Source organism: Girardinichthys multiradiatus, chromosome 11 (genome assembly GCF_021462225.1).
Source record: "Girardinichthys multiradiatus isolate DD_20200921_A chromosome 11, DD_fGirMul_XY1, whole genome shotgun sequence".
Lineage (NCBI taxonomy): Eukaryota > Metazoa > Chordata > Actinopteri > Cyprinodontiformes > Goodeidae > Girardinichthys > Girardinichthys multiradiatus.
In genome coordinates, this window is record NC_061804.1 from 11,500,038 (window position 1) to 11,524,992 (window position 24,955).

Here is a 24,955-nt window from a genome sequence, read left to right on the forward strand (position 1 = left end):
ATTCATCAATAATCATAGTCCCAACACACCCAGACTTTTCCATCAGATTGTCAGATGGAGAAGCATGATTCGTCACTCCAGAAAACAAGGCCTCCACTGCTCTAGAGTCCAGTGGTGGTGTGCTTTACACCACTGCAGCTGGCACTTTGCATTGCACTTGATGATATATGGCTTAGATGCGGCTGCTCAGCCATGGAAACGAGCCATTAAGCTCTCTACACACTGTTCTTGAGCTAAACTGAAGGCCACATGAAGTTTGGAGGTCTGTATGGAGGCCCTAGTACCTGAAGAGTACCCACGCATGCACGGGTAGAACATGTAAACTGGGTTCTGCTGCAGGACACTGATCCAAAGCACATCCGCACTAGCTAATCCACCTCTGAATGACTCAAACTAAATAAAGGTTTTGGAGTGGCCTTGTGAAAGTCTGTAACATAGCTAAAACAAGTCATTCATGCCTGAAACCACCCCATGGAAAACTGGACCATGTTGATTTGCCTTTTTGTCTGAATAGAAGAATCATTGTTTGAAAACTGAGAGGAGTCATACTTTTTTACAGCTCTGTATGGTAACTTTGTAAATAAGGCCTGTCTTCAGTCAGACTGGTGATAGTGTGTTGTATGCACTGGGAGTGTGCAGCTTTGGAGGTTCTCTCAGGTCACCTGCTTTCAGCACTGCAGCACACAAACTAAATGATGATGCAACCATGGCTGGGTCGTCGGTAACGCCACACATTGATCTCTGTTTCTTCTTTACTCTTTGATATCATTCACCCATGCAGACACATATTGAGTCAGTTATTCTTAATGTATTTCTTCTTCAGTCTTACTGAGCATCCTTAATTCCTCATCAATAAATACATTAAAAGCAAAGTTAGCATCCATACAAAACATTCTTCATGTTTCTTAATGATGCAGGTACAGGCTTCCTGGTTCGAATGTGGATGTATAAATGGGCAGAAAATTATGTAGAAGTCCAGTGGTCATTTGCCAGAATAGCAAATAATTAATGTGTGCTGTAGCAGTAGCCAGGTCAACACCTGTTTTTAATATGTTTACATGCAAAGGAAATAAGGTTACTGGGAGAAAGGCAGGAAATTAAAGAATGAACAGACCCTGCAGCTGGTCATTATTCAAGTAAAAACAGCTTAACTCTGCACCACAGACCCTTGTTTTGTCATTCCAATCCCGTTAAATGCACTTTGATTAAACATACAATTAGTCTGGGTTACAGTGCTCATGCCTGAACATATGCATTAGCAATAAAGGTGCAATTTGTCAGGTTGTCAAGCATCATGTGCATTATAAGCAGTCCCCTGCACATGGATTTACTTTACAGTTGTTTAGCCAGAGCAGCTTTGTCTAAGAAAACATAGTACTTAACAAAACTTAGACCCTGCAGCTTTTCATTAGGTTGCACATCCAAGTTTGTTAGATGTTGATTTCTATGGAAATGTTTGTGTTTATAAATCGTATTTGGGAATGTTCCTCTTTTGATATTCTGTTTGTGGTTTTATCTTTATTTCTGAGAGAAGTATGTTTAACGTGTAAAAGATCTTGTAAAGATTTTGGCCAGAGCTTGTAACAGAGTCATTAGCCCCTTTTCCATTGCCTGTAGAAAGCCCCAGGTTTTGTAAAGCCCAGGTCATGTTTCGATATAAATTTACCCAGCTAATTTCACTTAACGGCACTTTACTTTCACGGGTAAATGGTCCTGGTCTGGAGTAGGTCTTTTCAGCGGTCCCTGGGCTTTGTGAAAGGGGCAGAGCTGTTTGCAGCAAGACTTGGCACCAGCAGCTTCAGTAATGACAGAGGTTACTTTATAAACTACCATTAATTTGTCATAACAAAAGTAGTTTTAAGATGTTTTTAAGCAAGAAAGTAGACCTTAAAACTTAATCTCTGCAGCCAGTTTATCAAGAATGAGCCTATATTTATATGTTTTTTGTAAGTTTTTCGGAGCAGCGGAGCTCCGCTTTTAGGCTGGTCTGGCTGCTAAGCTAAACTAACTTTAAGCTATAGGATTTAAGCTTTTCCTGCTTTTGGATCCAGGGCATCATAAGGAATAATGGAAGGAATTAATCAACTGTATAACTCCAACGCTGCTCATCATCTATTATTTATTAGTTGACACAAGAAAAAATATTCATTAGCTTTTAAACTGAGTAAAGGAGTATTGCCATTTGCTGGACTGAAGGTGTATTCCAGTTTTCTTCACAACCTACCCAGACGTCATTAGGCTGATTTAAATAAATGATCCATCTATGCAATGGAAAAAGAAACAACAAGATTCCCTGGGATTCCTATTACCCAGGTAAAACAAACCCTGGCTGTCTATGGAAAAGGGAAAGGAGTCCTGTACCTACATGGACTAAAAGGCCACTCAGCAAGGGAGAAGGTATTCCTCCAGAAGCATCATAAAAAGCCTAGAATACAGTTTGAATATGCACTCAGGGATATACCATCACTAGCTTGCCACAAAAAGTACTGCAAAAAATGGCTGCTGGTGCTTTGCATTCATCAGAGCTTTGAATCACCATTTAAATATGACATCACTCTGGTGCTCTCCAGTCACCTGTTAGTGTGAAGAAGAAATATTAATTTGGGTGTGTATCCCCACTGCTTATAGTGTGACACCAAGTCAGAGTCTGTTAGAAACCATCAGCACTGACCGCCTGCCTCTCTATATCCTCCCAAATGTTGTTGTCATGGTGATGGCCTGCTTTTTGAGGCCAAAAGAGAGAGAAAGCAGAGACACCATTGAGCTTGAAGGCTCCTCTCAAGATTGTCCACTTCCCTCTAAAATAGGCTGGGTTCAGGCGAAAAGGCTTGGGGGGGGGCGACAAATTAAAGCTGCAGCAGAGAGAGGAAGAGGATCTGGGATGAGCTGCCAGCTGGCTGGAGGAGTGGGTGTTTAAACGGTTTCTTCTTTCAGATTGAACTTTAAATGAGAAACAGACAGTCAGGAAGCATACTAATATATTTAATATGTATGTAGATAAATTCAAGTGTGCTTCTTGATTGGAGACTGGAAAAGTAATTTAAGTTAAAGGTGCACATATGAAATTAAACTCTAAGGAGTTACATTGTTGTTTTATCCCAACAGTTCAAGAAAGTAACATTTGCTTCGGTACACAGCCTTTATTCATTATTGGGAGCTCATTATACCCCAAATAAATTACCTAAAAGAAGCACTGCACCAATCAGAACCTGTAGAGGATTTTCTTCGGGTCTTCTAAACCACATGTAGTAAGTTGACACCCATCAAGTAGCTTGCTTCTAAAATCTGGTTCACATTTGAGAGGCAGGGTTTCGATGTTGGAGGTTCAATCAGCATTTGGTCCTCTCATCTCTCCTCTATCCCTCACCCTTAATGAAAGGGCATCTTGAGGGAAAATGTCAGTTGTTTTAGCTGATGGTTTGGTGCTCTGACTAATTTCCCATCCGGAGAGGTGAGCACGTCTGGAAAAGGATATGCCTGCCAACGCAGCTGTCAGCAAACTTGTGAAAGTCGTGGGATAATTGAGCCGCACTTGGAGATCTAATAGTGGAGGAGGAATGCAGAGGCATAATGACCACTTTGCTCACAGTGGAATTGTAGTGAAGGACAGCACTTTACTCTTTAATCCAAGGGCCGAGCAATTACATTTGGATGACATTACAAAGAAAAAGCATTCACTGAATGATACAAAAAGGGATGTGTTGAAGGACTGCAGCTAGTAGTGACTGTTTTCTGGGTTTGGGTGCAGGTGTGTCAACACCTTTACTTAAGTTGTTTTTATTTGATCTGGTTCTAGAAATATAGCTGAGAGGGTGAATGACTGTTGGAGCTGTAGATTTAGCAAAAAAACAACAGTGAGAGGTCCAAAAAGATCACAGTAGATATTGTCCTTGCCAATCTGATTTAGCAGCACAGAGATGAGATTTAGGGTCGCCACAGTGTGGAATCCATCTGTTAGTCCATTCCTCCTTTCCTCTGTGTATCCATCCATCCATCCATCCATCCATCCATCCATCCATCCATCCATTCGTCCATCCATTCGTCCTACCTCTGTAGAAATATGTCCTGTAAATTTATAGTGAACATTTTCATTTCTAATCCTAAACCAACACAAAGGAAACATGAAACATGATCTCCATCATAGCCACACCACTCTCTGGTAAAAAACAATTAACCCAAAGTTTTAACTCTTATTGCACATACATCATGTTTTGTTGAAGTACTACTCGTACAAGTTGTTTAACTCAAAAATCTGTTTGTTCTCGCACCAACTGTTGTGACAAGATTGGAAACCATGCTGTTCATCCCAAAACGTAGCGGCCCAGATCTAATGAGATTCTCTCATTAAGGCAGAGCAGTCATTAATGGCCCAGTAGGACCTCTTTATTTAAGATCCATCCGTGCTCGTTGGGCGTGTGCACGCAGGTGAATGTTTTTGCATTCTAACCTGGCAATCAACGGCTTCAACCTGCCTTTGGGGCTCTCTTCAAATGAGGCACATATGCTGCATTAATTAGTTTCAGACTCAGAACTGAGTGTGGCAGGTGACAAACAGACCACCGCCACCCCAAACCTTTCTCCTGCCATTGTAGCTCACCTCCTGCTGAAAGTCAAGTGAACCTCTAAGGTTCCGTCTGGCTTTTCATGATGAAATAAACTGAGGAGTAATGAAATAGATGCATCAACAGCTTTTATCAAGCAGCAGCTGCAGGGATTGAAAACTTCTCAGCAGAAGAAATGTCCCTACCATGAAGTTTTAATTAGTGGTTTTGGTAATAGTTAAATCAGAAGAAATTAATTATTCGGTATGAGTTATACATTTCTTTTGACCTCTGAGGATATCGGGTAACTTTTATCTTTACCTCTTCCTTCGCAGACCTTCTTATGGATAAGATGTGTTTAAAACCTTCAATGGGAGAATTTAGAGGTTTCATCTACATGCACCCAAGCTTTGACATTTTATCCCTTCCTACCTCCATTTTTTACTCTAAACAAACCATTGCATACTTAGTGTACTCAACCATTGCATATAAGTATATGTATTTGGTATTTATATGAATTCTGGAGATAAATAATCACCAAAATGCTCAAATATCACTTGATTATGTATTATTTTCTGTAGATCTAATATTACTGTACTCGTTTTCCCTTATCTGTTGTGCTAATCCCAGTCTGGGTCAGTTGACACTGAAATATGAGTATTAGCTCTGATCAAACCAAAATAACTATGAGTGACCTCCTGCTGGTTACATTTTTTTAATTTGAGTCACATGACTGCAATAAATGTCAAACAAGTCCTGTTGGTTGCTGGAAAATGAGCTGCTTAAAAGTGATGATGGATGATCTTAAAGATGTTTCCTGCAGATGAAGCTAAAAGTGCAGCTATCATCTTAAATCAGAAGAGACCTGACAGAGTGATCAACTGTGGATGGACGGACGGACAGACTTATTTTATAGAGATTCATTCCGCATAGAGTGAAATATTTCCAGTTTTTATTCCTTATAATTTTGATGATTATGGCTTACAGGTAAAGACAACCCTAAATTCTGTGTCTTGGAAAATGAGAAAATCACATTAGACCAATTAAAAAAAAGGTGTTTAAAGCACAAATGTACGCCCATTTCAATGCACTCAATACTAGGTTGGGCCGAGGCATAGCGGAGATGAGCCTGTGGTTCTGTGTGGGTGTAATGGAAGCCCAGGTTGCTTTGATAGGTGCCTTCAGGCCATCTGCCTTGTTGTGTCTTGTGTCTTTCATCTTCCTGTTGACAACAGCCCATAGATGTTCTATGTTCGTTCAGGTCAGGGGAGTTTGCTGGCCAATCAAGAACAGAAACACTATGGTCATTGCTCCAGACTCTGGGACCAAATGAAATGCAGAATTTACTTTAATCTCAAAACAGGACTTTGAACCATTGAGCAACAGTCCGGTTCCTTTTCTCCTTAGCACAGGTAAGACGCTTAAGATGTTGTCTCTGGTTCAGGACACAGGGAATGCAACATTTGTAGCCCATATCTAGTATTCATCTGTGTGTGGTGGTTCTTGATGCACCGGCTCCAGCCTCAGTCCACTCCTTGTGAAGCTCCCCCATATTTTTGAATTGGTTTCGCTTGACAATCCTCTCAAGGCTTTGGTTCTCCCTGTTGCTGGTGCACCTTTTCCTACCACACTTCTTCCTTCCACTCAATTTTCTGTTAATATGCTTGGATACAGAACTCTGTGAACAAAAAGCTTCTTCAGCAATGACTTTTTGTGCCTTACCCTCTTTGTGAAGGGTGTCCATGACTGTTTTCTGTCCTGTCAGCAGTCTTCCCTATGATTGTTTAGCCTATGACCCAGAGTGAGAAACCGTTTAAAGGCTCAGGAAACCTTTGCAGGTGTTTGGAATCAATTAGCTGATTAGGGTGTGACAACATGAGGTTCCAATAATAACGTTTCTCACAGTATTCTAATTTTCTGAGACACTGAATTTTCTTTACCTGGAAGCCATAATCATCAAAATTACAAGAAACAAAGGCTTGTAATATATCACTCTATATGAAGTTCACTTTCTGAGATGACTGACAAAACATTTTGCACTTTTACGCAGTATTCTAATTTTTAAGGATGTACAAGTATTTCTTGGAAGCAGGGGCTGATCTAGGAATGTATGGAACAAACTTCATTAGCAGACCAAGGCGTCTTCTAATGAAGTTTGTTCCAAGTACTTCAAGTGTTGCGGAAGTTTTCACCTTACCAGTTCTTGACCCTCTTCATGCACCTTGGAAGTTGGTAAAGCTGTGCCAGAAACCTTTGGATCTCTTAAACGATATTCAGGCAGCTTTTAGGACATAAAATATAAAAGAAATAGATAAATGAATCTAGAAGCAAACAGCAGGTCTGGTTTAACACATCAGCTGCATTAACCCCTTTAACGTGGATTTGTTGCAACATCTGGAGAACATTTGTCTAACTGGATGAGGTAAAAACTCATTCAACCAATTTGCTCCACCTTCATGTACCAAAAGAACACCATGGAAACCAGAGGTTCTCCAGCTTCTGCAGCATCAAAGGTCCTGAATGCTACCTGAAAACATCTGGATCCAAATTCATAATCAGGCAGATGGTTTTACAACTATGCATAGTTAGTAAACATCCTCACCAGACAATGTCTTCAAAATTATTGTCGTTTTTATTTTTCAGATAAACATTTGGAAATATAATAGAACAAAGTGTTTCATTATGTGCTTTAATTGTGATGGCCTTTAACAAAGAGAGTCTCATTAGGCTGCCAGATGCAGCGAACACGTTAATGTGAGCTGTCAGTCACCCCATCTGTCCCACAGCTCTGCTGGGTGTAATAGCACCTTCACCATAATGGCCTCTTCACACCAACTGGTCTCACATCTTCTCCTTTCAAGCTGTTTTTCAATCTTCTGCCAGAACAATTTAACATGTCACCAACATACATTTTACACAAGCTGGAAATACCGGTATTACTGTGAAATATATTATCTCCATGTCATGTTATAGGCATGTTCCTATAATCTTAAAATGAATTGTTCATTGTTGTTTTTATTACTTTGACTGTTAATGTGCAGCTTGGTGGGTAGTAGTAAATAAACCAATCATATACCAACCTGGAGGTAGACATATACTTTAACAATGTCATTTCTCATAGAGATATTGAAAAAGGGGAAACTCCAATTTCACTGAGATTATCAGCAAAGTCTCACTTCATGAGGACGGCTCTATTGGGCTTAAATAAGAAAACAACCACCTAAGTTTTATTTTACCACAGTGAGGTTTAACTGTTTCTAATCTCACGTTTAACGGATGTTCAAGTTGGCTTGGATTTGCTCATTTGTGTAAAAATTAAAGTTTAGCTGCTGAGAAGAACATTTTCACCTTGACGTCTTTCTCCTCTCTACCAGCAGAGCAGGTGCTGCTTGCAAGGTGTTTTAAGTCTCCTTGTACGAATATTTTTAGCTGTGTTTAGTGAAGTCAAGCCTCGAGATGTGCCATCTGCTTTCACCATTGATTCTGTAACAGCCATGGGACTTTATTCCTCCGTGCTCAGTTTGGAAATAAAGAACAGAAAGCATTTAAATAAGTAGGATCATCAGCTCCAGCAGTAAATGCTAAGGTAGTGCTCTCCAGCTCCAGTGTTTGAGAGCTGCGGTCCAGCAATGTTCAGATGCATGCCGGTTCCAACACACCTGAATCAAATGGCTGAATTACCTCTCAGGATGCCATCATGAGCATGTAGAGACAGTGGAGAGAAAAACTCCCTTTTAACAGGAAGAAACCTCCAGCAGAACCAGAACTAGGCTCAGTGTGAGCGACCATCTGCCATGACCAGGGCTTGACATTAACCTTTCTGTTCACCAGCCACTGTGGCTGGTGGTTTTCCAGATTTACTAGCCACTCAGCATTTTCACCAGCCACAATTTTGTTGTTGAGAATTTGTTTGAACTAGATTTACAACATTTTAAATATAAATGACCCTTTAACACAATCATATCAAGACAACATAAAATGTTTACCACTTTGGGTCATTATCAAGCATTCAGCTCCGACAAGGTTCTGTGTAAAGCTCCTTGAAAATGTGATCATTGTTGCCAGGTCTCATGAGAGAAACAAGCAACCAGCTCTATCAAAACAAGCCCAAAAAAAAGCCCAACTGGCCAAACACCACTGTGTAAATGTGTACATTTATTATGGCATTATAAAAAGCAACAGCAAAATTGTTATTAACACTTTTACCATAAACATTTTTTGGAATTTGAAATAACAACCGATCAAAGGAAAGTGCATTTTGAATACTTAACAGCAAAATGACAATAAACATAAAAAAAACTTTCTTTAAAGTGTGTTTAAAAGGAAAGGCATGGTGAGCACATATTTCACACTGCAGAATCAGAAGGGAGACATCTCCCATCTCAGGTCAGATCCAGTCTTTCAATGCGTTCTCTTTCTCCCACTCTGTATTAAAATCTTTCCATATTTTCCCCACCTACTGCATCACATTCTCACGCCGTCTCATCACTCGTTTCCCTGTCACTCTGGTTTCTGGCGTGAATGTGTTCGGGGTCTGTCTAGTCAACTCTGGTGGGTGCTAAAACCAGGAAACAGCGGTGTGGAAAAGACAAACTATCTACCACTCGGGTTTTGCTTTATTGTGGGAGCTGGGAGATAATTAAGGGGTTTCACTCGGAAAGAAAGCCAAGTCCAAACCTTTTTGCTTGTGACTTCAGAGAAAAACCAGCCCAAAGTCGCCTGTAATAAACGGACTTGGCAACACTGGCAGTGTACAAAGTAGAAACATTTGCTCCACATTACCGCCCCCACCGCTTCACAACTGTGTTCTCCACAGGGACCGCCTGTCTAAAGCGACGTTGGTCATGAACGGACCAGAGAGCAAACACTCTACGCAGGCAGTGCTCATGGGAGTTGTAGTGTCACAATTCAACTTGTTTATTATTTCAGATGCCATTTGAGAAAACTACAATTAAAAACTGTATATATAATTTAACCTGCTAAAGTGGCTAGTCGGAGTGGTTGTGTTACTCGCCACTGCTAAAATTCACCGGCATTTGTCGGGTTGGTGGGTGTTAATGTCAAGCCCTGACCATGACCTACTGGAGGTTTGAGGGAACAGAGAAGAGCCAGAAAAAGAACACAGAAGCACTGATCCAGGAGTACCGTCTATAGGAAGGAAAAGTAAATGTTAATGGATGTAGCTCCTTTAGTGGTTTCATCTAGGAAGAAAAAACAGATAAACTCTGAGTGAGAAAGAGCACATAGTTAGTCACAGTAGAAGCTCAGTCAGTAGCCATGTCTAGGAGAAAAATAGGGTTAAACACTGAAAGACAGTGGATCATTGGTAGAAGGTGAGCATTAAGGAAGGTTAGGTGGGGGAGTTTTATGTTTGCTGTAATGTTTGTTTCGGTTATTTCTGGAGTAGACAGTACCTCGCTCTGGTAATTTTATTGTGAAATGTTCCACAATAATCACGTAAGAACAATCAGAGCTCTGCAGCCGTGTTCGCTTTCTATCTGTCTGCACCTGTATGCTATTTGTGTCATATGGGGGTGTAAGAACCAGGCCAGTTGGGTTTTTAGGGGTCAAATTTAGTATCATTGTGCTGACACTAGGTACTGTGAGCGGATATTGTTTGTGTAGCTTTATTTCTCCAATACACCGCCTGTTAACCATATTCCTGTTCTGTCTATTCTGAAAATTCTTCTTTTACTAGACTGCATAGCTGTGGGCTGCTGCACTAAGTTTGACTATATATATAATATATATATATATGTATTACGAGTTTCCTGGTTTTGCTGTAAAAGCAACAGTCTTACATTTTTTCATCTTTAACAGTTAGTTTTTGTCCCTTTGGTTTGGTGAACACAGAAGTTTCTATAATCCTCCATGGACTCGCCCCTGTTCTGCTCCTTTGGCCTGAAATGTGGGTCACATCCTAAAGTATTTATATTTTACTATTCAGCAAGGTACAAATTAGATCTAAGAGGAAATTGAAATTGATTATTAATAGCTGGAGTAAAGCACCTTCTTTTATTCTTTCCTGTTGTAATTTAATCTCACTTTCCATCTGCTGAGATCTTTTAAAAGCTTCAGACATTCTCTTATAGCTCACTGTGAAGCTGTTGGCAAACAAAGCTGAGGTAAACGTTTCCACATTTATTTCTAAAATATACCAAGTAGGGATTTATCAGTGAAAAGAACATTAATGTCTTTTCTTTTAGTTTATATTCTGAATAATTGTGGGAATGTGAGTGTCCGAGCATGGGCGATGAGATGGACATTAACCGGGCAGGCAAACAGGATAATCCAGTAATGAGGCATGACAACCAGACAGCATAAATACACTGTGAAAAGTGGAGAAAGGTGGGGCAAAATCAGGCAGGTGTAATCAGGAGGAGATTACCAATGAAGGGAGAGAGTGCTGAGGCAGGAGAGAAAACGGGCAGGAGACAGAGAGGAACACAGAAAGGAAATCTAACAGAGAATATCTAAATGTACTAATGAACTAAGAAACGAGGTGACATTGGGATAATCTAAAATAGTAACAGTGAGAATATAAACACGAAAAGAAACAGACATCTACAGAAATCCAAAACTCAAACACCTAAGGATGATGTTGTGAGTGTAGCCTCCTTGTGGTTGATCACAGTAATGAATGACAGCTTGAGACCAAAACATTAAACATTAAAGCTCTGGCAGCATTCAGGGAGACTCTGGATTTTCTCCTCCAGTTCTGACCGGCATTGTTACTCTGATGCCCACAGACATCAGATTTCTGCAAATAACTGTCTCCAGAATACTTTCTATGATTAGCCATGCAGGGGATGCACAAGTTTCACTTATTTTCACATAATCAGTTAGTGTTCTGATCGTTTACTGCTGTACAGTAATGTAGGTCTCCAAACATTCTGATAACATCTCCCACAGCACTCAAACTCTATATAGCCTCTCTGGAGTTAATTATCTCACAACAACATCTTGTTTGGCCCCAAAAACCTAATTCAAGCTAATGCTACACATGTGGTGGATTAAAGGGACTTTCAAATACTGATGCATAATCAGGTTGTAGCTGCAGCTAAACACTCCATCCTTCATTTGGCTCAGACACATAGAAGAGAATTAGTCACAGCTGAAGCTAATTATTAAAGGAAAAGATGCAGGAGGAACGTCTGGAGAGAGCAGGTATTTATTTAACATGATATGGATATCAGCAGACGCTGTGTACAAACAGAGGATATGTGTAATGTACAAATGCTGTAAATGAAAGATGTTTCTTACCTGACAAACTTTATGTGCATAAACACCTATGGTAGTCTGGCTGTTGACTTCCTGCTTGAGCTACAGTATCTGTCCCAGCTATGGCATAAACTCCATATTATTCTCTGCCCTCAGGTTTCGTTCACTTCAATCCAAGATTTCAGTTGTTTCAAAATCCTGTGACAGAAAGTGTTTCTGCAAGAAATATGTTTTTTGGTGGGTGAAGAGAAATCTTGTTCAAGTTAAATTTAAAGTTCTCCAAAACGTTGCTGCCACTCATTAACGTGCTCATTTGAATGCAGTTGTGCACAACACTGACACTGACTGAAAAAAATGTTTAGATAAATTTCATCAGACTTTAAGTGGAGTTCTGATTCTAACCTTGAACTACTGAGGAAAACAGAACAATGCTAACATTTTATTGTGACACAGAAGGTGGAGTTAGTGTTTTAAGATGTGAGAAGTTCATGTACGACCTTGACCAGCGAGAGCGCTGCTGTCTGTTTACTGTTTTATGGTAATGTGACCATTGTCTTGGCTTCTTCTCATGGATTAGCCCCTCATTTCTTTGGCACAGCTCCTTCACTCAGGACTGCGTCTGCTGTTTTCACAGATCTACACAAAGCCCCCGATGTCATTTCCCTGATAGCATTCTGTCGCACAACACCAGGCTGCACCAAGTCTCTGTTGTTATTATCAATGAGGCAGGAGAAGAGGCGGCACAGCACTCCACTTTGGGAGTCCATTTGTTCCAGTGTTTTCTCTTCAGATCACGTTTCTGCAGCTCATTTAGGTTCTGGCCTTTTCTTTATGATTAACACATTGCTAATAATTGTTCTGACCTTATTTGTTAGTCAGGTGGTTGTTTATTTAGGGGAATGCACCTGCACCAACCAGGACACTATCTCTACTCGTGGAGTGCAGCCGTTGTTGAGGTGACTGGAGGCAGCTCGGTGACAGCAGCAGGTTGGGAGGAGAGAGTTGGAGGAAGTGGTGGTGGTGGGTAGGTAGATAATCACGCATGAGAGAGGAAAGAATGGTCTAGAGGATGGCGAGAAGCTCCACTGGGCTGCTTTCTTTTTCTTTTTTTGCCAAACAGTGTCCCCATTAACAGGACTGATGTGCATCTCTGCAACAAGCTGCAAACTCATTTGGCCCTGGGAGCCATAGAGAGTCCTCGGTGTGTTAGGATAAGCTGCTCCAGAGACCACTAAAAGCCATTATTAGAAGATGTTTATTGAGCTAGCCGTGGCCCAGATACAGCTTAATATCCTGAGAACAGTTATAGCCCATAATTATATTACATTTTGGATGAGGACTTGCCATGATTAGATAAATGATGAATGGCCCCGTCAGATAAAAAAAGGTGCAAGGTTTCAAAGGAGGTAATGTACTGTTGGCTCCACTTCGGCTTTCGAGCTGGAACGCTTTCTCTTCACTATAGTGTTTGACACCAAAACTGGAATTCATTACATACACTAGGCTGATGTTACATGTGAGGGAAATATGAGAAGGATTTATTTTACCCATGCACCTCTCCACCAGCTGTAAATTAGATATTAAATCCTATAACCAAATTAAGATTTTCAACAGTTTGAGCTTTCTGTTGTAAAAGCTGGTAGAGGTGTTGGTGCTAGAAAATGGATTTTTTAACTGAAAACCCGGTGATGCTTAACTTTCAGTACACACTGTTTTATTTAAACACGTAATTTCAGCCAACATGCTCCACTGAAAAGTAAACTGAAGAATGAAAAAGATATGAAATGATAATGAGATGCAGATTGTGCTTTGGGCTTGTCTTTAATTAAAACAAAATGATTATGGTAACTGATTCCTGGTCTGGTGGCTTCAGGTTGCTAATTTTTGCTGATTGTTGATTCAGAGGTAGAGTAGGCAAAACTTTGTACAAAGCTCCACCCCTTAGGGCTCTTTGGTCAGTGTGTTAATGTAGATTCAAATAGTTTTTGTCTGTATTTCTGTGCATGTTGGCTGTTTGATGATGACCCTAAGGTCATGATAACCCCACCATGACTTTGATGGAAATCATCCAGAGCATCTCTGCAGAGACTTGGAGAGGTCTTCTGGATTGCACAGAGAGCACAGTTTGCTTACAATAACAGGTGGATCTCAGCAGATTAGAAAATCATCAAAAAGTTCATTTATTTTAGTAATCCAATTCCAAAAGTTACACTCAAATGGATTTATTACATTCAAAATGTTATATTTGAAGCTTTTATTACTGTTTGTTTTTATGATTGTTCCACAAGGACAGTAAGCCACTAAAGGTCAAAGAAGCATGTTCACAGTGTGATGTATTCATCATATTATTGGAAAGTTGAGTGGAAGGAAAAAGTGTGGTAGAAAAAGGTGGATAACTAGACCCTCGAGAGGATTGTAAAGTGCATTCAGAAGGTGTGGACTGCAGCTGCAGTGATTTAAGAGCCACTGAAAGTAATTTCTTATAGCGCTTTTAGTTGTCCAGATTGAGCCTTGTCCCTACTATGGCTGCAACCAAGAGGGTCTCACCAAGCAGCTCAAGTGAAGAATTGCCATAAATACAGCAACACCATCCAGTTTGTTGTACGTGACATGCACTGGGCTCATAGTGGAATAGGGCTACCAGTTGGGGAGAAGCACACATGGTTCCAAAGGTTGTCGAAAGATAGCCTTAGCATGGTTTTTATCAATGAGGAGGAAAACATGTGTGATCATGGGCCTTATAATACAGTTCGGAACAGGGTGACAGTCCTTAAGAAAGTGACTGAAGGACCGTGAACACTGCCAAGGCATATAAGAAAAACTAAACTAACATCTTTGCAGGAACTTCACTCAAAAATGAGTAAAGCTCACAACCTGACAAATTGATTGGTCCATTGGATACTGTCAGATAAAGCCTTATTTGGACTTTGGTTCTGTTTGTGTTTGAATCTGAATCTCTGAGACCCAGCACAGATTTGGAAAGTGAAAGCTTCCTGTTAAGAAGTCACCACAAGGACTGGTCGGCCAGTAGGAGACTGAGTTTGGGAAATATGTAAACCATGTGATACTGGACAGCTGAAGAGAAGAAAGGATTTCACTGTAAAACTTTGTTTAGGCTCAGTGGAAACCAAAAATGTTGCCATGCTATCAATGGAGATAAAACACTACCTTATGACTGAAGAGCCTTTCACAATAAAGGTTTAAAACATTAAAACATATTTTTTAGAATGAGATGTCAGGTTTACATTAAATGTTTACAGATTAACCTTTTCAAGTTAACTCACCATTTATTACCCATAAGGCTTCTTAAATGTCTAATTACTTGTTGATGTCATAAAAACACTCATGTTTTGATTCAGCACACTGTCTGCTTGGGATGAGAGGTTGTTGTGGCTAAATCTACAACTCCATCAGTGACCTTTAGAAAGGAAGAACAGTACTTCTTGTACTGTTGCACTGTGGGTAAAAGGTCAAATCGGATGTACTCTGTCAAGTACATCCTTTATATTGAAGAGCTTTTCCAGATTTCCAGAGATCCAACTGCATTACAACAGTCCGGGTGGTCCTGACGACCATTGGGGCGATCCGAATCTGGCTTGAGTTTGGCCGAATGAAAGTTACAAACTGAAACATGGTGGTGGAATATTAAAGTTGTTCTCTTTAGGGTGTTGCTGCTGTCGTGACCTAGCTGAACCGTGCTGGCTGGTTAAGTTTCTTGCTTGCAACAAATTTCCTTTAATAACATTTATCACAGACACAGCCAGGATAGCATACAGCCACAGTTGTTTATGTTATACTGCAAACTGTACCTTTTATTTGTAGTGTCAGCTCTGTACCTTTTGTTCTGTTTGGGGCTTCTCACCTGCAGTACCGTGTAGTCTCGTTGGGTTTAACACACACACTTTTGATGCAGTGTTGCATCATTTGTTCGCAGCACATATAGCCATGTGAACTGATAGAATAGGTAGTGACACCAGCAGCATTGTACCAGAATATAAATAAATGATGGCTTTTCTCAAATCTTGCTGCTGCACTCTTCCTGGTGTGACAAGTTTCACACCCCCAGTGACCTTGAATACTGGAGGAACAAAAGGTAAGACTTTTTTACATCAGATCTCATGGTGACCCGGGTCAACCATTGTTCATTCTCTTCACCAATTCACTGGAGCTACTTTTTCCTGGTCTTCTGTAATATTTATGGACTTTGCTTATGTGGCTCCTTCATCAGGTTCTCCATAACCTGTTAAAAACTGGTAAAATTGATAAAAATATTCAAGAATTACAAATACTTTAGATCAGAACCGTGTTCCTGCAGTCTGGAAAACACTAGAGTTTGATTTAAGTGTTTTCCAGGTCTGGATTAATAAATCATTAGAATTTTCTGACTCTATTCTTTACCCAACTGAATAAACATTTTCCATGCTCCCTTCTTTCCTTCCTTCCTTTCTCCCTTGCATATTTCTCTGTGTCCTTCCCTCCTAAGTTTCTATTCCGTGCCTTTATTTGATTTTTTGTTTCCTTCCTAGTTTCCATCCTTCTTTCATTGGAACCTTCCATTATTGTGCCCTTTTTCTTTCTTTCTTTCTTTTTCTTTCTTTCTTTCTTTCTTTCTTTCTTTCTTTCTTTCTTTCTTTCTTTCTTTCTTTCTTTCTTTCTCCCTGTCTTTCTTTCTTTCTTTCTCCCTGTCTTTCTTTCTTTCTTTCTCCCTGTCTTTCTTTCTTTCTTTCTCCCTGTCTTTCTTTCTTTCTTTCTCCCTTTCTTCCTTCCTTCTGCTCTTCATTCCTCCCATGTTTCTGGAAAAGTCTAGAACTGTCTTAATGTAAAGATGTGACATATAATAATAATCTGAATAATCTGAATCTGAACCAAAATTACATTTGCAGGGCTTGGTTGTATCAAATCTCGTTTTGCAGCACAAAAGTGATATTCAAGGCTTCTGTGCAGTGCGGAAAAGTTTGGGAATAGTTGCACTTTTCCGAACCTTTACAGTACCACCAACATGTTGGACTGCTGTGTTAGTTCATCATCAGGATATTTTTAGTAAATACAGAGCATTTAGTAAATACTTTGTGTTCTTTTGGGTCAACAGTGGTTCTGGCCATGGAGACCATTTTGCCGAGTCTCTTTCTTATTGTTGAATCATGAAATTTGACCTTAATTAAGGCAGTGAGGTCTGCTGAGCTTTAGATGTTGTTTTGGGTTCTTCTGTGACCTCCCGGATGAGTTGCTGATGCTCTTTTAAAGTAATTTTGTGGCCCGGCCACTCCTGGGAAGGTTCCTTGCTGTTCCATGATTTCTCCATCTGTGGATAATGGTTTTGGTTCTCTGGAGTCCCAACGCCTCAGACATGGCTTTGTAACCCTACTCAGACTAATAGATCTCAGTGACTTTGTTTTTTATCTGTTCTTGAATCTCTTTGGATCAGGGCACGCAGAAGAAATCTGAAAAGGGGCACATACTTTTTTACAGCACTGTATGTTATTAAATTTAAATCTTATGATTTGACCAAAAAGACATTTAGAGCAGCAACATGTCCTTCCAATCAAACTGCTGCTGATTGAAATTAGGGACGATGCTGCAACAACACATCTGAGCTCGTCTAATAATGAACTGATGATTGTGCCCTGATCTTAACTGTCACCATATTTTACCAAGAAGAAATCATTTATTTAGCATTACACATACAGTATGTGCTGCATAAATCCTAATTTTAGATGTTGGCTTGCTGCAAGACCCAAACAGACAGGATATTTCTGTTTCTGTTTCTGCTGCTCTGTTTTATTTTTTAGCACACGTCTCCATGCTGGAATATTATTTGAACATCACAATATATCTTATTTAGCTCCTGAGCAGTGTTTTTTGCTTTTTCCAGTTACTGCAACATGTGTCAAAATAATGAATAATGAACAATCCTCAGGATCTGAGAGCTGGCTGATCTTGAATCAGTGCTGAAGGAAGAAAGAATAATTTGACAGTGTTTTTAATTATTTAATTTTGAACTTTCTTCCTCCTTTTTTTTACACAGTGTTTTAATGGTGCTGCGGTGCTTCAGAACAGAAACAAAGAACCCTTTTTTGACACTTTCAGAAAGGCTTAATAAACCGTCGGCAGAATCCTTCTGTATGTAAGCAGTGTAGCCCGCTACCCGAGAGCCAAAAGATTTCACTGACATTTTTAAATAGGTTCAATGAATAGGTTCATTGGTACTTTAATTACATTCAGTCTTTAACCAGCAGTGTTGCTGGCATTGGAAGTGGATCTTGACAAGGCACCCTGCTCTTATGACACCCACCCACACTGGGCTTCTGGATTCCTTATTGCCCCGCTATCTACAGGCTGCATAGGCACACCGGCCAAATCACTAATGCTTAATTAGCAGATTAGAAGATCCAATTAGGAGATCTCTTCTGCCTCAAATCAAGTTTCTGTCAACATGTTCCATGAAAAGGAGATACTAAACGGTTCCTCGTAGGTTCCTCTCCCTGTTGAAACGGCCGCTCCTGATTGACAGTTGCATCCTTTGTTTAGCCCCGTAGACACCATCGCTCTAGGCTCATCTTTTGTATTTCAAGCACGCCTCATAGTAAGACTGAGCTCCAGCTTGAATAGAAATTAAACCACAGAAAACGTTTAGGAGATTTTCTCCTGCACTAAATATGTAGTCCATTGTTTAAAAACGTCAGTTTGAGCAGGAGGTAGAGCAACTATATGACCCTGGCATTGAAATGACTGTACAGTAACCGAGACCCATTAAACATGAGTATAACTATCTCTTACACAGTTTGTTTTTTCTCCTGATGTTCTACATCTTCAGTTCACAACTTCCGTTCTGAGGTTAATGTTGTTTTTTCGCTGCTACATTAAGTCCTTTAATAACCCATTTGGTCCCATCAACACAATACATCTTCACAGTGCTTTCACAAAGATTCTGCTAGTTTTCTGCTAATTACATCCGAGGCAAGATTTGTTATCTCCAGACATGTGACATCAGACTCAAACTATTTATTACAGCTCATCTGCATGAATGTTATATTTAGGACTATTATTTATTCATTTGAAAAGTTGTAATTTCATGGTGGAATAATTAAAACAACGTACAGCTGCATACACACATCTCCGAGGTTTACAGAGAATAGTGTGAAAAGGGAACATATCTATCATAACTACTCAGTGCAACGAAGGTCTGCAGAACACCATCTCTGAAAGCACAAGATGTAGAACCTTAAAGCCGATAGGCTGCAGCACCAGAGGATCACACCAGCCCCCCTCTTTTCAGCTGAGAACAGGAAACTGAGGCTACAATTCACACAGACCCACCAGAACAGGTTGGAAAACATTGGCTGGTACGTTGAGTTTGGATTTCAGATGGTCGGGTCAGAAACAACATGAAAGCTTAGATTTATCGTTCCTTGTATCAACATCCCAGGTTGATGGTGGTGGTTTCATGGTGTGGTGGATATTTCTGTGGCACAATTTGGGCTTCTAAGAACCGATTGAGTAGGCCATCCTACCTGAGTGTTGTTGCTGACCATGTCCATTCATTTATGACCACAGTGGACCCATCTTCTGATGCCTACTTCCAGCAGGATGATGCACAGTGACACAAAGCTCAGATCATCTCAAACTGGTTTTGGAACAGGAGATTCTCATCATATCAATATGGACCAACATTTCTAAGGGACTGTTTCTGGCTCGGACTGAATCTGTGCCAGAATTAAGGCAAATGGGGAGCAAACCAGTACTGGCAAGGTGTTCCTAAGAAAGTGGCTGGTGACTATACAGTCATATTCAATAAATTAGAATATGCGTTTCAATGAGGCTCGATTGTCAGTTTAAAAGTACCTTTCTAAAATAACAACCTTTAAGCAGGTATGAAACAGTTCATTAAGCCCACATTTCTGCAAAAACGTTTTTTTTATTGGTCTGATATAATATTTGAATCTTAAATGTCTTGTTTTCATTAGCTGTAAGTACAAAGTAATTATAATTAATGGAAATACATGCTTTAAACTATGTGTAAATAGTCTACATACTGTGTTTTACTTAACAAATTGAGTTACTGAAATAAATTTACTTTCTAATAATATTATAATTTATTGAATATGACACTATACAGACCTACTATTATTTGATAGAATGTCCCTTAGCAGGTTGCAGCTCAATCACAAGCTCCTGACATCTTTCTGACTCATCTGAGAAAAGACTGGTAGAGTTCGTTTCAAATGGTTGGCATGTCAGTTTTGTATTATTAATCTCCAGGCAAGGTTAGAGTTTGAGACTCATAGAGGGTATAGATATACTGTAGATATTTATAGATCTATATTTATAGATGACATTTATAGATGACAAATTCTTTCCATGGTGAGTCGACCCAAATGGTTTTGCTTCTGTTACTTAACTGCAGTGTTATAGTTTGTCTCACTGACCTGGTTTTTCCCACTTGTTTCCTACATGCGGTGCTCTGAAGAAGTATTTGCCCTTTTATAGACTTATTTTGTTCTTTCTCTTATTCAAACGTAAATACTTAAAGATCGTCATTTTTTCTTTAATATCAAAGACTACCTGAGTGAAGATCAGCTCCTCCAAGTCCGAGGCCATGGTTCTCAAACGGAATAGGGTGGCTTGTCCTCTTCAGGTTGGAAGGGAGTTCCTGCTGCCAGTGGAGGAATTCAAGTATCTCGGGGTCTTGTCCATGAGTGAGGGAAGAATGGAGCGGGAGATCGCCAGACGGATCGGTGCGGCTGCCACAGTAATGGGGGCGCTGTGCCGGTCCATTGTGGTGAAGACAGAGCTGAGCCGAAAAGCGAACGAGATCCCGGATACAAGCGGCTGAAATGAGCTTCCTCCGTAGGGTGGCCGGGCACTCCCTTAGAGATAGGGTGAGGAGCTCGGCCATCCGGGAGGGGCTCGGAGTAGAGCCGCTGCTCCTCCACATCGAGAGGAGCCAGTTGAGGTGGTTCGGGCATCTATACCGGAGGCCTCCTGGACGCCTTCCTCGGGAGGTGTTCCAGGCACGTCCCACGAGGAGGAGGCCCAGGACACGGCCCAGGACACGGTGGAGGGACTATGTCTCTTGGCTGGCCTGGGAACGCCTTGGGCTCCACCCGGAGGAGCTGGAAGAGGTGTCTGGGGAGAGGGACGTCTGGCCGTCTCTGCTGAGTCTGCTGCCCCTGCGACACGGTCCAGGATAAGCGGAAGACGACGAGTACGAGTACGAGGAGAGTGATGGGGTGCTGCGCCAGATTACCTGGCCATCATTTAAAAACTGTTTTTTATATTTATTCAATTTACCCATGTCTGATGTTAAGATTTGTAACAAAAAAGGTGACAGATATGATAAGTGGGTCAAGTATTTGTATTCAGACCACCTGAGTCATAGGTTTGTCGAACCACTTTAGGCTGTAGTTTCAGCTGCAGGTCTTTGAGGGTATGGCTCTACAAGCTTTGTACATCTACAGATTTATGTTCTTTGATTTTAATGCATTGAGATGCACCTGTAGGAGCTGATGTAGTTCACTGAAAGTACTGAAAGTAGTCCAGCTCCACGCTGAGGAGCTGGAAGACAAAGCCTGCATCAAGAGCTCCCCCCGCCCTGCGCCGTACATTACTCAGCCTGCAGGGCAGCGTAGCTCTACCTGTCAAACTCAACAAAACATTAACTGATAGATCTAATAGGTTATTTTGACTTTGGATTTTGTTTTTTAGCGCCGGGCAGATTCAATTAAACTGAGCAGGAATCCTTCTGACATCCAATACACTTCTTGTCAGGCTGCAGGAGTTGTGCTTTAACATGCTTTCCTATTACGATGTTAATGTGGACTTTGGCTAGAGGAGGAGGTGGGGGGAGCATTGGGTGGTCAGGGTGGTGAGATGTGGACGGATTGCAGAGGATTGTTGCTGATTGTCTGCATCAAAAGTTTCTGGTTTAAATTAATTTCAGGGGGAAATGAGTGAGAGGAATTTAACATCAGCACAGCAAATAAAGGCTTCCGCTGTTTTAGGTTGCTTCATTTAATATTAAGGTTTGTCCTGTTGGTGGCAGCAGAGAGACCTTTATGTCAACCAGAACAAAGCAGTAATTAATTCATAAAAACAGTGCTTTGTAGCTTCCTCTCTGCTCTACAAATAGCAACATGAAAAATAATTTCAAAGTCCCCAGTACATCATCAATCTGCACTGGGGTCAGTTTTAAATGAGGCAGAGATATGGGAATTCTGTCAGTTCTGGGAAACATCCTGTTCATGTCAAACCAGAGAAGCAATTTATAACGAGGCTTCAGAAACTATCACTTACGTACAATTACTTTCATTAAAGGAAACACAGCCTCTGTGGTTTTATTATCTCACATAGGAGGCAGATTCTAAACTGCATGTTTTCAGAATCAAAGAAAAGAAAATTTGAAACTATTTTTAGGTCCTAACTTTTTCTAAAAATCATAGCAGAATTTAACGTTCCATCAGTTCCACTAGCTCCAGGTCCTGAAGCAGCAAAGCATTCTCAGACCATCACACTACCACCACCATGTTTGGCTGATGTATGATGTTCTTATTGTGAAATGCTATATTAGCTTCACATTAGATGTAATGGGTTACACACATGCCAAAAATGTCCATTTTTGTCTTGTAAGTCCACAGAATATTTTTCCAGAAGTCTTTGGGATCATCAAGATGTTCTTTTGGTACATATAAAGATGGGCCTTTGTGTTTTTTTGGGTCAGCAGTGGTTCTGGCCTCGGAACTCTCCCATGGAAGGCAGTTTTGCCTCGTCTCTCTTGCTTATTGTTGAATCATGACCTCTGACCTCTAAGGCAACGAGACCTGTAGAACTTTAGATTTTTCTTGGTTCTGTGACCTCCTGGATGAGTCGTTGATGAGCTTTTAGGGTAAGTTTGGTTCCCCAGCCTGTATTGGGAAACTTCTCCACTGTTCCATGTTTTCTCTATTTAATGGATAATGGTTTTCACTGGGGTTATCTGGGGTCCAAAGCCTTAAAAGGGCCTCTGTATTTAATATATTTGCAGGGAAATATTGTGTAAATGTTATTTTATTGTCATTCTTTATTATCAGGAAAGTCAAATAAAACTGTACAAAGAGTTGGTGTTCTTCCGTGTAATTTTTCATCCTTTACAGAAGAAATAAAACACTGTTTTCTGTGTTTACATCTTTTTTACCCCTAAAATCATTCAGAAAATACAATACAAAATACTCTAATTAGTTTATTTTGGAGGACAGTAGTAATACATATATATCAGCTAAAAAGCAACGCTGTATATACCAGGATCTGAGTTAGGCCCCCGGCACCAAGGAACCCACACAACCATGTCTCTGCGTTGTTAACGCAGAAGATTTAAGGGACTGCAAGCTTCCTGCATTAAGTTTAATCTACATCTCTTTCAAATTTCGCTGTTCGACATCCCCACAGGGGATGGTGGTTGATCGCTTTCCCACTGGGTCGCAGGCGGTTTCACCGCTTATGTTTCTCACATTGTTTTCTTTGTTTTCCGTTCAGACTCTCGGGCTGGAGAAGGAGCACCCAGGACGGTGGACCACGCAGTCATCGGAGGAGTGGTGGCTGTGGTCGTCTTCGCCATGCTCTGCTTGCTCATCGTCTTGGGACGCTACTTTGCAAGACACAAAGGTAGTAGACCAGAAAATAAAGCTCCACAGCCAGGGACAATGTTTGCGCTCTGGAGCTCACTTCGTTTTCTTTCTTCTGGTAGAGAAGTCCTACATCACTGTGCAAAAGTAGTAAACTATCCCTAGTTTATTTTGACTCTGCTTCCAACTAGTCAGACTTGTAATCTTTTAACTTGGCCTCAATCATGTCTTTTGCAGATTTCCTTGGAACCTTTGCAGCTCTTCTATAAATTATTAGTCCTTGTACTCGACAAAGACGATAGTGCCAAAGATAGCGACTCAAGCTTCTAACTTGACTTGGACTCAGACTTTAAACACAGAAAATACATTTGATGCTCAAGGGTGGGTAAGCTGGTGTAGCTCCTTGGTGATCCAGGACGTTACAGTCCTTAGTGCTTAAATAGAAGGCATCTGGACTTCTTCTCTTATTTCTTGAAGACATTTTGCCTCTCATCTAAAAGGCTTCTTCAGTTCTGAAAAACTTTGGAAAATCTTGGGACATGTGACCAAAACAACTCACCTGGCATTAGGGACATGTTTGGTTCATTGGGTAATAATGACCCAAACATTGAGCTAAATAGAGGGTACACTCACGTGTCCTAATTACCCCATTAGTGACCTTAACGGCCCTATTAGTTTCATTGTTCTGACTACAATTTAAAATCTTGTTACTTCTAACCACATTCAGAACAGACTAAGCCTTTTAGATGAGAGGTGAGATGCCTTCAGGAAACAGGAGAAGATGTCCCGATGCCTTCTACTGAAGTCCTCTTACAATACCTCTACTCACAGGTATTGTAAGTGTGTGTAAGCACAGAAGGTCAAAGCCAATCCAATAAACCGACCCTACTGGCCCTACATTTCCAGCAGTCAGCCAGTGGTATCTTCGGTATTTTTCAAAGAATCACCTAAATAAATGGAATCAACTTCTCTTTTTTTAACAGGCTGCTGGTAATAAAGAGCCTAAAGATCCAGTGTAATACGGGTTCTCTACTGATGGCACTGACCCATCTCTCAAGTATGAAAGCCTTTTATGCCTTAAATAAATAAATAGATACCTGAAGGGTTTAAATGTCAAACATTCCTCTGAAAAGGATCAGAAACAAGGTTTGTAAATATGTGATAAAGCAGTCAAAGTCCCAAGAAAACATGACAGGAATGTCTAGCTGTTGGGAAACAACATATAAATCCATGATGGATGAATTATGAACATTATGAACAGTGCTTTCAAAATATTCAGTATATTTTTTTAAGCTAGAACATTTCTTAAAAACTCATCATTGTTCTTTGAAGCGATATCTGAATCGTCATGTTCTGAAGTGTTTGTTCCTCTAAGAGCTTATTATTACATCACTGTTAGGAAGTTTGCCGAATGATGGAAGAGCAGCTATTAGGGCTACGGGTTACTGATGATGAGTAAAATTGCATTTTTCTACCAGTACTGATGAATGACAGGACGAGTCTTGTACGACGCCCTCATAACGGCAGGATAATTACAATCTATAAGGAATTTCACACTTTAATGTGTCTTATGCAGGAGGAAATATGATTGCCTAT

The 24,955-nt window shown here is 40.5% G+C and overlaps 1 protein-coding gene across 1 annotated transcript in view; it reads left to right on the plus strand.

Moving 5' to 3' along the window:
* Window positions 1-24,955, plus strand: part of cadm1a (cell adhesion molecule 1a) — a 598,640-nt gene that overhangs the window by 564,553 nt on the left and 9,132 nt on the right. The window contains exon 9 of the mRNA XM_047378234.1: window positions 23,271-23,399. Coding sequence (XP_047234190.1) covers window positions 23,271-23,399 — 129 coding nt within the window. The remainder of the gene's footprint in view (window positions 1-23,270; window positions 23,400-24,955) is intronic.